Source organism: Actinia tenebrosa, unplaced genomic scaffold, assembly GCF_029948245.1.
Source record: "Actinia tenebrosa isolate PJP-AT-01 unplaced genomic scaffold, QUT_ActTen_1.0 PGA_scaffold0__85_contigs__length_37466705, whole genome shotgun sequence".
Lineage (NCBI taxonomy): Eukaryota > Metazoa > Cnidaria > Anthozoa > Actiniaria > Actiniidae > Actinia > Actinia tenebrosa.
This window is the reverse complement of record NW_028292569.1, coordinates 28622295-28636658: the sequence shown is the minus strand read 5'-3', so window position 1 is coordinate 28636658 and position 14364 is coordinate 28622295. Positions and strand designations below refer to the sequence as shown.

At 36.4% G+C, this 14364-nt stretch overlaps 3 protein-coding genes across 3 annotated transcripts in view; 2 read left to right on the top strand and 1 right to left on the bottom strand.

Annotated features, from left to right (window-relative positions):
• The window catches only part of LOC148914013 (uncharacterized), a 190900-nt gene that overhangs the window by 30950 nt on the left and 145586 nt on the right, over window positions 1-14364 (top strand). The window lies entirely within an intron of this gene.
• Window positions 723-1751, top strand: LOC116297233 (trace amine-associated receptor 365-like). The gene has a single exon (XM_031705422.1). It carries the CDS (start codon window positions 723-725, stop codon window positions 1749-1751), a length of 1029 nt encoding a protein of 342 aa, XP_031561282.1.
• Window positions 9420-14364, bottom strand: part of LOC148914016 (uncharacterized) — a 27424-nt gene continuing 22479 nt past the window's right edge. Inside the window, exon 22 of the mRNA XM_089025940.1 lies at window positions 9420-11439. Within this exon, the coding sequence (XP_088882066.1) occupies window positions 11237-11439 (203 nt within the window). The 3' untranslated portion in view covers window positions 9420-11236. The remainder of the gene's footprint in view (window positions 11440-14364) is intronic.

Sequence of the window (14364 nt, the reverse complement as noted above, 5' to 3'; positions counted from 1 at the left end):
TATGGAATGAGAAGTATCGTAAAGGTCACTTGTTGGTACCGTGAAGTGAGGAAAATCGTCAAATGAAGGGAGACACAGAACAAGAATTTGATCAGGTGATTGGAGACGAAATTAAGACAACCATTGGTTCAAGTTCACAGTTCTTGATGCCCTACATATAGGTTTGGGAAAATACTGAGCTATAGCTAGATAAAAACAAAAAATTCTTTGAGAAATGTTTAATTCTTTTGTCAAACAATAAAGTGGTTGTAAGCCGCTCCAGCGATTTTGTATTAGGATTCCGAGGTCGAAGAAAAACCTGGGTCGTCTTGGAATTGAAGTGCATTGTGCAGGCTGGGACTTTTTTAGAGGACATATTTCCAAGATGGCGTCTATTTCGCTTTTAAAACAGTCCCACAATGCACTACGATGCCAACTCGAACCAGTCCTTTTCTTCAACCACGGCATGACGGGTAATAAGTGTTTTTAATTTTAAAAGATACAAACAGAGTTATCTCTAGAGGGAGGTCTATTTAGTGCTAAAAGCTACCCGTGCTGTTCAAAGTTGAGAGGTTTTAACGGCGTCTCAAAGAGGATTCCAACAATGGGAGATCTTAGTAGTAGGATAAAAGCAAGGGTCGTTTAGTTTGTGACACTTGAAAATAAGAACCGTCCTCAAAGCTGGGTAACCGAAAAAAAAATCAGCTTTAAAATTTGCCTACAAATTCAAACACCGAGTAAAAATGGCAGGAAATATTTCAATAAATATTTCCACACTCAAAAAATGTTGTATTCATGTTGGACCAATACTTTGGGGCTCTTCGTCCTTTAACGAAGCAGCCAAAGTATCAACAATCCTGGCCATAACGCTGAACGTCTTGACGATGCCTATGACTTTGTTTCTCAACGCTCTGATTATTTTCGTTGTTTGGAAGAATCCATCTCTTCAGGTTGAGCGTGTGATAGTCCTGGCTTATTTAGCCTTGACTGACTTTCTTGTTGGACTGATTTGCCAACCGTTTCTCATCGCCAGAGAAATACTTCAGTTAAAAAGCATTGAAGGGAACTGTGGTTTAGAAACTGTGTTTTTTCTAGCAATCGGTCTTTTAAAAGGAGCAGAGTTTTACCAAATTGCAGTTATTTCATACGAGAGATACGTGGCCATCATCCATCCATACCTGTACCCAACACGAATCACAGTCAAGAGACTCATTTTTGCAACCATCGGACTTTGGACTCTTAACACTGTTGTAGTTTTGCTATCCTTCTTAACGTTAGCTTTGGGTGTTTCCTTATATCTTGGTGCCCTAAGTACCATCCTTAAGATTTTTATTTCTATCTGCATGGTTTACTGGTATGCTAAAATCTTTACTGTATTAAGAAGGCAAAAACGACTGATAGGTCAACAGAATCCAAATGTCAACATGAATAATCCCCACTTCCAGCGAAGACACAAAGGAGCAATGACAGCTGTTCTTCTTCCTGTCTGCTTATTATTTTCTCTTATTCCGGTATTTGTTGTAATGATTTCAAGACGGGTATTCGGGCATACTTTCCAGCAAAGCCTTGCATGGCTAATCGTGCAGCAATGGGCAGAAACTGTTGCAATTCTCACGGCGCTCCTAAATACGATAATCTACGGCCTTGCTACAAGAGGAGTGAGAGAGAAATCTTGGGAGGCTTTGTGCTTTCGGCGCGACAGTGATGAAGTTATCTCTCAAAATGCTTTTGTACTGAACCCCCTACACATTCTTCGACATATGAACTCATGAAGCATTGGTCATGCAGTTTTGTGGACGGACAAAAGAAATTGACATGATACTATAAACATCCCTATTTCATGTAGCTACAAAATAGAAAAAAAGAGTAGTCTTTAAAAGTTCTACTCTGAGTCGTTGCCCTCTTTAGATCGCCTTAGACCAGGGCCCAGTTTTTCACTAAGATCACCTTAGATCTCCTTATGTCACCTTATATCGCATAAGTTAAATGCCCCATTTTTGGGAAAGTTTCTTAGTCCCCTATGACTCCCTTCATTGCCATGGTAAGGAACCAGACAAAAAAAAAAAAGAGAAAATATTGGAAGATCTCCTACTACTTTAAGTATATATTTGAGAGCGACGCCATTCTTGGGTGCAACTTATTTAGCAGGAACTGATACTCCAGTGTGTGTCTCTTTGTTGCTACTTTTTATAACTACTAGCTTAGAAAATTTTTGTACTAATTAATATTGATAACTGCAATCTGTAAATATACGACCATTGTCATTATGCTACTCAAATAGACAAGCTTTTCAGTTACTATGAGTAACATTTACTTATTATTATTTGTATAATTCAATGAAATACTTTGTAAATACTTGTCAAAACTTTATAACTAAAGTAATAAATTGTTGTTGTTGTTGTCGTTGTCGTCGTCGTCGTTGTTGTAGCTTCGAGTTCTCTGTTGCTCAGGGCTAGCCTCGACTTTGTGCAGAATTTATAAATCGTCTATTTTGCCGCATCTGACCTATTGGCATCCAGTCTGGCATTTTAGCAGAACATCGGACAGTAGAAAAATTGAGCGTACCCAAGAGCGAGCGCTAAGAGCAGTATTAAAATCTTTCTCAGAGCCATATGAATAACTTCCTAAATCGTCGTTTACAGGACATAGCAGTGTTTAACGAATAAAATAGTTTTTTCCGTGCTCCATTCAGTAATAAACCACGCAGGAAGTGACGTCAGCACGAAAGAAGTGTAAGGAGAAACACGAGCCGTAAGGGAGTGCTTCTCACACTTCTTGAGAACACAGCGGTAATTTGGAACTCGAAAAAGGTCTAAATTCAGGTATGTCCTTCATGTACATTTTTTGGCATCATTTGGTAGATGTGCCTTTTTCCATTTTACAATAACTTACAAATTTCTCGCGCGCTGATTGGTTATCTTTTATCATCAATAAGAGGACAGACAGATAAAATTGACGGCAACGAGCGCGCACTCTTGCTGTTAGTTGTTTTGATCAGTAAAAATATATGAGAAGTTTTTATCGTTTTTGTTATTGTAAAAAACAAATTGACATCAGATTTTTATGTTTCTGTCCTCTTATTGACGATAAATTTCGCAATCACATTGTCAAAGTAGTATGCGGATCCACTGGCTACGCTTCGTGATGACGCAATTTATCGTCAATAAGGGGACAGACACATAAAAATCTGATGTCAAGTTGTTAAATTTACAAGAGATATCTGGCCTTATCCATACAAATACCCAACACGAGTGAGAGTCGAGAGATTCATTCATGCAGCCATCGGACTTTGGGTTTAAATACCGGAGTATTCCTTTGGTTCCCAATAACGTTTACTTAATAAGTGTTATTGGTTAATGAAGGACGCAAGTATCATCAGTTAAATTCCCACAAGGGTTTAGTATACTTGTATGCTAAAACATATTCATGTCACATAGAATGCATAGGTCAACAGCAGCAAGATGTCAACAAGAGCCGCAAAGGAGCCATACGCACAGGTGTTCTTATTTTAGACCTTTCTCTTAGCCCTGTTTTGCTTTCCAGAACTTTCGACTAGTTTAACTGATAAAACAGATATTCATTTTAAGATCATATCAGTTGTGAGGTCCATCTATGGCGCTACGGCGGGATTGGTTGTATTTTCATGACCACTGCTATTGTCATGGCAGGCATGCAGGTAGGCACGAAAGGGAGGAAGAAAGGAATGAATTTCCTAACGAAAAATAAAATCCATTTTTCACGTTAAAAGGTCACTCATACCCTACTGAGGTTAAAACTGTTAACTGCTGGACCCTGGGGCGCCTGTAAATTGATTTCCGGTATCAGCCGATACCAAGCCATCACAGATTCCAAAGTTAAAATTGATAGTTTAGTTGTCAGTAAAAATAGCTTACAAAAAATTGGCTTGTTAACCCCATTCAGATCGTAGTTGGGTGAAGGCTTTTGAGGCCCGCTCCAGCTTTCACTACTTATAACTTTTGAACAGCTCAAACCAAAACCACCAAACTTGGCGACTTTTCCTAAAATTAATCTGGGAACATTTTTGATATAATAAGTCTTGTCCAGGAACTTTGATGTTCCCATGGTAACCAATTTCTGACAGATAAGTATTTGAAATTTTCTATGGAAACACATGGAAACCTGACATGTAACTAAGACATGCGGTTCAGCGTTCTTCTATCTTCACAACATACGACGTATTAGAAAATATCTACAGCAAGATACCGCAGAAACACTTATTCACGCGTTTGTTACTAGCCGAATCGACTACTGTAAAAGTCTCTTATATGGCCTACCTGCGTATCAACTTGCCAAGATGGAACGGAGTGCAGAATGCAGCCGTTCGTGTTATTTACAAAATTTCCAAACATTGTCACATAACTCCTCTGCTAAAAGAACTGCATTGGTTGCCTATTACATATATAATTCAATTTAAAGTAATCCTTATAACTTTCAAAGCATTACATGGAATGACACCTTCTTTTATATCTAATTTGATAAAAGTCAAGTCTACCACAAAATACTGCCTTCGACCAAACAATGCTTTATCATTAACTATACCACTAAAGAAAAGTGCAGTCACACTTGGTGATAGATCATTTATCATAGCCGCACCCAAGTTATGGGACGCCTTACCTTGTGACATTAGGAACATGAACTCATGAAGACAAATTTAGAAAGCGTTTAAAGTCACATCTTTATCGCATAGCTTTTGAATTATAGTATTATTTTATTAGAATGCAATCGTTTATCTATTTTATAAACTAGTCTAAATAACATAATTTATATATTCCTATTGAACACTAATATAATATATAGCGTTTTACATATTTATGTTTGAACATTACATTTCATTTTATATCATATATATTATAACATTTTGATTGAATATTTAATCTTATATTTTATGATTATGTATATATTTAAATCTGCCTTATTTTTAGTATTTTTAATTATGCCATTCTTTTGTTATGGCGCATTTGATCATTTCGACATGGCAAACACGCCCCATAAGTATTAAATTATTATCATTATTATTATTATTATTTTTATTATTATTATTATTATTATTATTATTATTATTATTATTATTATTAGAAAGAAGAAACCGCCAGAGATGTCTTTGATGGAACATCAATCAACGTCACCATGCAAGGACACCAACATCTAGGGGCTGTGCTTGGTTCAAGAACATATCTTGAAGAATACGTGAATGGAAAAGTGGAAGACTGGATAAGTCAAATAACAAGGTTAGCAGAGTTTGCTAAATCACAACCCCAAGCCTGCTACGTAGCGTTCACCTTTGGTCTAAGACATCGATGGACATACTACCTCAGAACACTACCAGATATTGAAGATCTACTAGAACCACTAGAGCGTGCTGTAGCGGATGTGTTAATACCATCAATTACAGAATACAATTGCACACCGATCGAGCGAAACATCCTGGCATTGCCAGTGCGGATGGGGGGACTTGGATTTACAAACCCAATTCAGGTCGCAGCCTCAGAGTACACAACGTCAATCAAAACAACTGCTCCACTTGCTGAACAAATAATATCTCAAACGCATAAACCACCAAATGACACTACAATAAGAAAATTACAGCAAAATGCACGCAAGGAAAAAGATGAAAATCTACGTGAGTTGGTAGAGAATTTGAAGAATTCCTTACCCCGAAGGACAAAGGGAGCTGTTGAGCTTGCTACAGAAAAGGGCGCATCTAATTGGCTGACGGTAATCCCCATCAAGGACATGGACTTCGATTTGAACAAAAGAGAATTCAGAGATGCTATCAAACTTAGATACGACTGGGAAATCACTGACAGCCAATCGGTATGTGTGAGCGGGGATTTAATGTGGACCATGCTATGATCTGTAGACGTGGCGGATTTGTTATTCAGCGCCACAACGAGCTGCGCGATCTTGAAGCAGAAACTATTGAGCATGGTCTGCAATGACAAGATTGCAAAGGGTGTCGGTGGGAGCGACTCCCTTGCAAGGGTAGGGCGCTGGGCCCTTGCCTTTGCTAGCACTAGAAGGTAGAGGTTTTTCGCCTCTGCCTTTGCTAGCGCCATAGTCGCTACTACGTATGCTGTGGGAAGTTCTATCCTAGCGCCGCAGACACTAGTGGAAAAGGTTGCCTCTACTACTACCAAAAAAGAATATGTACGCTAGCATCGTTCGCTATAGCCAATCCTATCCACTACTTACCACCGCAGACGCTAGTTCCAAAGCTATGGAAAAGGTTGCCGAAATGGGTTGCCGAAAAAATGGGGATCTGTATACTCTACTAATCCTCCAACATGCTCCTTATCCTTCCTAGGGACCTGTCCCAAAATGCGTTAACGTCTATAGAACCATTCCCAGGGATGGTAACAGTACTAAAGTTGCGTTGCGACTCCATATATAGTAGTATATATCTTACACACAAATTCCCAACAAAATAACTCTATGCTTACGTGTAGTATGGGGATGGGGGTTGCAGAGGTACGTATCCTCTACTAAAATGGTCGAGCAGTAGCTCGACCATTTTAGTAGAGGATACGTGCTCTGCAACCCCCATCCCCATACTACTCCCTAATGACTCTTCATGCAGGCTTTAAGAAGCATCCAAAATAAGCGGTTTCATAGTAACTCTAACCATTTTAAATCAAAATATTTTTTAAACGGCGATATGTGTTACTTAAACCTAGACGCTCAACGGCTGCATTTTATGCATAGAAATGGCTCATGACGGGAGATTCAATTCGTTCATGTTCTTCAGATAGTGAGATTAGTACATTTACAATTGATTAATAAGAAAAATCCCTCGAAAATAATCCGTAGAACAAGCGAACAATGCTTCCAATTCGATTCAGTATGTTCAGGAGAACCCCTCGAATAATTTTGAAAACAACCGAACAATGCTTTCGTTATATAGATGAAGGGGACAGGGTAGTTATCTTATATGGAGATGGCGCGTCATCATCTGGCATCAAGGTTAGCACGATGAAATTGTACTTTGGGCCTACCCTCTTAATATTTAGTAAAGCAGAATACAACAGAAAATGGGCTCCCTGTGTTAATCACGTATCTGCGGTCTTTCCTAATAAGATATTGCAGGCTCAGCAATAACAAAGATGGCGAGTTTTATCGAAGGAAAAGGAGGTGAAAAGACTATTTAATTCATGTTCATCCATCTAACAATCAATAAAATATCGATAGAAAGATCCAAGTGAGTAATTAGTGATTTATTCGGTCTACTAGCAAGAATTTTCCCCGTGACAAACCAAATATTCTCCTACAGCCCATGGATGAAGTTTTCTCTCAAAATGTTTTTTTTGCTACAACCCCTACAGAGCCTTCACTGGAACACATGAATATTTTTAATATTCGAAACTGGGGTATTGCCACTTCATTACTTATACAGTTGTATGGAATAATGTTTAATTTGGGACCGTGATCGCTTTAGTCAGCGAATTTCGCATGCGCAGTAGGAAAAAGAACAGCCCGGTAACCTATCTCGTTTATGAGAATTTTTTATGCCGCTTGCCGAGATCTCGGTACCTTCCAACCGAGATCTCGACAAGCGAGCCAGCCCGTTTCCCCATATAAACGCCAAGGAATTTTTATAAAGAAAATAGGCCAAGAGATCTCGGCAAAGCGGGCCAGTCCGCTTACCGGGCTGGCTTGCCTCCTGATATAAACAGCCCCTTAAGTGCTACTTGGACGAAAATCGCTCCAAAATTAAAACTCTTTCATTCGAGCTGGAACTTTGCTGAAATAATCTTGAATACATTAAGAACCACTCACTGAAATATCTTTCTGTTATTCGAAAGGAAAGGGCCAAAATATTTTACGATTTATTTTCGTCCGCCATTAATTTCTTGTTACAAGAATTCGGCTCAAGAAGACTGGCACGAGTAACGTATGACGTCATACATTCAACCCAAACCAAAACATTGGTGGCTAAATGTATGTACCATGTTCGTAAAACTCGGTTTATTTGGTTTATTCAGAAAATATATGTTTCATTCGATTACTTAACTACTATATGACCAAACAATGTCTAGGCGCTGAATTTTTTTTTCAGTTTCAATAATATTGACGAACATAATTGGAAAATTTCAATACATCTCGGCACGCCAAGAATCAGAACAAAGTTCAGGACGCATGGGAGAGATTCTAGCGGCTCCATCGCGCGAAGTGACAGGGAGATTCGGGATTTATTCGAATCATTCTAAGGATAACAACTTTTCAAGGTATATTTACATACAAGCGCAAAGAGCAACCTCACAATTTGGGTCCGCGAGACATCCGACACAAAAGTAAAATCTACGAGCTGAGTGACAGACGCCGCTGTCGGGCGAGTAATAAATAAGAAACCTTTGACATGTTTATTTACAAAGATTATATTAGATAATCGTATGTTTTTACCTATCAAATGCATAATAAACATTTTGGAGCAAATAATAAACGTTCTGTAGCAAATCAGGAGAATTACGATCTCACATTCTAAATTATTCGGCACATAGATCGAAGTAATTATCACAAATCTTTATATCACAACGCAGAATTCAAAAGGCAATCAGATTTTTCATAACATCAATAGCTGTTAGATTATATTGAAACTTCAAATTTAAGATCTTTATATCATGGACAGAAGAGATAACTAGCTAAAAACTAGTGTGAGCTGCGTCGGTGTTTCTAATGAAACAGTAATGATGAAAAGGTAAATTATACACCGTGAAAAGATGAAAAAACTTACTGACGTTTCGGACGCTAGTCCTTCGTCGGAGTAGAAGAGCAAAGAGAGCCTAAAAGAGCCTCTTTTACTCCGACGAAGGACTAGCGTCCGAAACGTCAGTAAGTTTTTTCATCTTTTCACAGTGTATAATTTACCTTTTCATCATTACTATATCATGGACAGTATGTAGCAAATACAAATCATGGAATAGAAGTAAGGAATTCTTATGAAAACCTCTTCGCAAGGATTGCTTCTTCTTCTAGTTCGGCTTCATCTTCTCTCTTATACACGATAACTTCTTCGTTGGTAGCAACTGGTTCTAACCCTTCAGGATTGACAAAGAAAGCGTCCAAAGGACTTTCCACTTTTAGAAAAGGTATCAGAGCTTTAAAAAAAGTTTACCGAGTTCATTCTTTTCACGATAACGCGTTAAAACATCAAATAAACTTCAGTTAATCGAACAAGAAATGTATGGTCAAAGCGACGCTAACTTGAATGGGTTGCATGTATGACGTCACAGAGAGAAACCGCTGTACATAATGACTATTTGGCCGTGAGACAAACAAATTAATGGCGGACGAAAATCAACCATAAAATTTCGGCACTTTTCTTTCGAATATCAAAAAGACATTTCAGTGAGTGATTATTAATGTATCAAAGATTATTTCAGCAAAGTTTCAGCTCAAAGGAAAAAGTTTTAATTTTGGAGCGATTTTCGTCCAAGTAGCACTTTAATAATTAAATTTAGTTAAAAGTCTATCGTTTGTGGTGTTTAATACGAATTAGTTTCATGTGCCTTATGTATGGTCGAATCTATAATATTCAAAATTCAATTCTAGACTATATTTAAATTCATTAGATCAACGTAACAAGGGGCCATTTTGCTGCGCATGCGCGCCATACCTGAGCTCATGTGTACTGTATAGAGTTTCGATCATGTGGCGATACTCTGATAAATATGCTCAAACATCTGCTTTTTCGTCTTCTGAAATGATTCGATATAGACTCAGATATTAAGCCTGACATCGAATATGTATCATTTGTGCGATTCAAGTGAATATCAACGTATAAAGTCTTCGCAAAACACGATTGCAAAGAGCCATGCCAGCTACCTCAAAAATGGCGACTGTTGTGATATACTTAGCTATTGGTTTTACTGAAGAAATAAGACTATTTGATGCCAGATTTGCTATAAAGTTCAGTGTTATGCTATTCTTATTTTAATACGATATCATGTGTATAAATCGCCTGCAATGACATAAGAAAATATTAGCCTTTCTTTCACATCATATATTCATAATTCGAGCTTTTCGGCGTTTTTCTCCTTGAAATATCTGTAAAAGTATTGAAAATACCACTGTACTGCAAGCAAAAATGATAACATCTATATGTGTTTATTGTGTTTGCCTGGATCTTTGATTGGAAAATTCGGGAAGTTATATTTTTTGCCCATCAAAGTTGTAAACATTGTTTGCATAGTCATTTATAAATTGGTCAAAACTTTTGTAATTTCAAATACTCGGGCCGAAATAAAGCATATTTTAGTTATATGTATCCTTGCCGGAAAGGGATTCTCGATATCCCAGCAATCAAACAATTTTCTTGGGTATTTAAGAAAGTATCAAATGCAGTATAATTATGTTTATCTGTTTATCTTTATTCTCGAGTATTTTTCTGACTTGTGAGAGAAACTACCACACAAAATTCATTTGATGTGATGTCTTTGTTATCTGTGTTTTCGACCTATCGTGTTTGATTAGTTAGACAAATTGGGGAAAATAGAGCAATTATCAATTATCTGCAAGGGCATAGTCTTGCTTTGCCTGATTAAATTATATGTCTAGGAGTGTTATTCAAGAATCGTTTCTTTGAGAACATATTTTAGCCGATTTTACATGTAGCTGATTAGTTTCAAATAACTGTGAAAATTACTAGAAAGAGAAATAAATAAATCGAACACCGAGACATCTTGTTACAAGCTAAATGCGTGGGTACCCTGTGTTGAGCCTGCATTACTATCTCACAGCACAGCAGTTCGCGCATGGTCATGCAAAATGGCCCCTTGTTGATCGACGTAAGACTTGTGTGATACGATACAGATACAGATATAATATACACCTATTTCAAAAAACGTTCTAGGTAGAAGATCTGAAATGGGCGATCAGAGACTATAAATTGAATATTTGTGATTTTAAGTTTTCCTGTTAAAATACGAAAAATTACATTCCTAACTCGAAGATTATGCTTCATATTCCAATGTTAAAGAAAACTATGCAGCGTGCTACTCGGTCTCAGATTTCAGATTTCAGATATCCGACCGACATTTTTGAAATAGGAGTATAAAGTAGATAGAAGATATGAGTAACACAATTTCATTTTCTGACAGGTGGTTTTTTTGTCTGGTTACCCTCCACCCCGCCCTTCACTCCCATGGAAAAATAAGAGGGATAAAAAGATGAATTCTGAAATGTGTGAACTCGTTTACAAAGACCATTCCTGATTCGGCAATTGTAAAAGTATAACATTTGTTTACAAGAATTCATCAGCCAATGCAGCAGCATCATATTCCTTGACAAGAATTTTATATAATTGGCCAACTGACAATCTTCTTTTTTGACAGAATCTGTCAAGTATTTTCTCAGCAGGATTGTCCTGCCTCATATAGTAGCCAACCTGATATGGTGATTCCTCCAATAACTTTGTAACCAATGTCTTCAATAGACGGTCGTTTCCTTGAAAGGGGAAACATAAAAAGTGAACGTTATCGGTATGAATGACTGCAAAGTACATGACAAGTTTGTATTCTTACTGTGCAGTGTTAGCGTTCTTTGAGACTATATATATATATATTTTTTTTTTTTCAATAATAAATACTTTATTAAAACAAAGACGTTTCACTTTACAATATACAGATATACACATAAAGCTATACATAACATTTTCTGTCTCTTTTCCTTATATTTCTTATACACGTTGGTAATTTTTTTCATTATTATTATTTTTTTATTTTTTTAAATTTATTTATTTATTTTTGTTACCGACCTCCTCCCCTACTATTTATATGACATTTGAATGTTTTTGAAGAAGAAAACAGAGAGAGAGGGAAAAAAAAGAAAGTGACATTTTCTATTAAATTTAGATTGTTCTTCTAATTATTATTGTCGTATATAATAGACAATACAAACAAACAAACAAACAAAAAACAAACAACAACAAAAAGAATATATATTATTTTTGCACTGTAAAGACTCAAAAGAGAAATTTATCTTAATCAATCTACACTATTTGAAATATCTTTGCTCAAAAATTTAGAAAAAGGGGACCACTTCTTTTCGAAAGATAGTTTTGCGCATTTTGATTTGGATAAAGCAATTTTTCTTTCTAAATCGAATTTAGCTTTTGCGTGCTTGAGAAAAGTTTGGAAAGTATAACATTCCTCACTTATAAAAGCATAAAACATGTTTTGCTTTGCAATCAAAATTAAATGATTTATCAAAATATTTTTTTTGATGTTGGTTAGATAACCATACATTATCAATGCTGTAGTGATTTCAAATTCAGCTGTAGGAGTAATTTCTAGCCACCATTCTTTAAATTTTTTCCAAAAAGATTGAGCTCTTTTACAAAAAATAAAGAAGTGCTTAGAAGTATGTTTTTCACGATCAGTACAAAACGGACAAATATCGTTTTCAGTGACGCCAATTTTAAATAAGTAGTTTTTTAAAGGGAGTATATTGTGAATAATTTTCAACTGAAACATCGAGAGTTTAATTTCCTATGTTACAATGAAAGGGAGTGAATATACCGTACTTAGTTCGGAAGGGTTGACACCTTCCTGAAGAATCATAGGTTGATTTGTAGGCGGTAAAAAATCCCTGCACACAAAAATCTGTCTTATGGATTTTGCACTCATTTTGGATAAATCGCAATTTATCCAAAATTTTTTCATATTCGAATTTGGAGGCCGTGTTTAGAAGCTTCTTAACTGCACTCACTACTCCCTGGTACGTGAGAAAATCAGTGTGAATGCCATATTTATTCTTGAAATCAGAAAAACTTAAAAATCTGTTTTCAGCATCTAAAAGATCCTCTGTAGTCCTGATACCTTGGTTAAACCATGATTTATAAAACACTGATGAATCACCGACCTTAATTAATTTGTTGTTCCAAATACTTTTTTCTAGAATACTTTTCTTTGAGGAAGATTTTGAGTTGAAATCTTGAAGATATCTCAGAATATTCTCATAGAAGGGCGGTATACCGGTTATGTTTAGCATCTTTACATCAAAATCGCACGTGAACAAGAAAAGTCCTCCATATCTAATAAGAGCTTCATATGGTATTACTTTCCATTCCGCTTCTCTTCCATCTAATAACCGTTTGACCCAAGCAAGTTTGAAGGCTTTATCCATATGATTAAAAGATACCATATTCAACCCTCCCTCCTCTCTCGCGCCAATTATAGTTCTTTTCTTTATTTTGGCTGGTTTGTCTTTCCAAATGAAATTAAACGTGATCTTATCTACTTCCGTAGCAAAGTTATTTGGGACCGGTAGAACGGACGTGTTATAAATAAGTTTTGACAACCCTAACGCATTAACAATATTAATTCTACCATAAAGGGATAGATTACGTTTTTTCCAAACATAGAGGCAGCTCTTTAGTTTTTTTAATTTTTCATAAAAATTTAATTGATTGCTTAACTCGTTGTTATACGTAAAATAAATACTGAGAGCTAGAATGGGTTCCGAGGTCCAATTCAACCCGAAGGGCTGAGACGTTTTGCCCTTATCCAAGCCGATCCACATCGCTTCGGTTTTATTGATATTTATTTCCAATCCTGAAATAGCTTTAAAGCTTTCTAATAGCTTCAGGAGATTTTGTATAGATTCTTCATTTTCCATAAAACATGTTGTATCGTCGGCGTATTGCGTAAGTTTAATTTCATTGCCCCTAATGTTGATGCCCTTAATTTCAGAGTTATTATTAATGGCATATGCTAATAACTCAACAGCAAGCACGAAAAGTGGGCCGGACAGGGGACAGCCTTGTCGAACACCAAAAAAAAAAAAAATCTGAAGCATATCCGTTGTTTATTACGCAACTTGAGATGTCACTGTAAAACGTTTTAACCCAAGCGATTAATTGCGGACCAAAATTAAATTTTTTAAGAACATTAAACATATAATCCCATTCTAAAGAGTCAAAGGCTTTTTTAAAGTCAACGAAAACGACTGCTCCAGGAATGTTTAGCTTTAAAGTGTACTGCAGGATATCCGAGATTAATCGAATATTTTCTCCAATGTATCGCGATTTAACATATCCAGTTTGATTAGGGTTTATTATGGAAGGCAATACCTTTTCTATTCTGTTAGCTATCGCTTTTGTAGCTATTTTGTAATCAGTATTTAATAAAGAAATAGGGCGCCAATTTTCTAGAAAAAGCGGGTTTTTCTTTTTCTTCGGAATTAAGTTGATGATACCTTGCTTTTGACTAATACTCATTTCGCCTTTCTGTAAACTATAGTTGAAGCTATCAACCATAATTTCACCCAACTCCTGCCAAAAAAAGCGGTAAAATTCTGCAGATAAACCATCCGTTCCGGGAGTTTTGTTTTTCGAAAATTTTAACAGTGCATTAAGACATTCCTTTTTGG

Bases quoted from the DNA above. Each gene is read 5' to 3' on its own strand.
- LOC116297233 (XM_031705422.1), top strand. From the start codon at position 723: ATGGCAGGAAATATTTCAATAAATATTTCCACACTCAAAAAATGTTGT.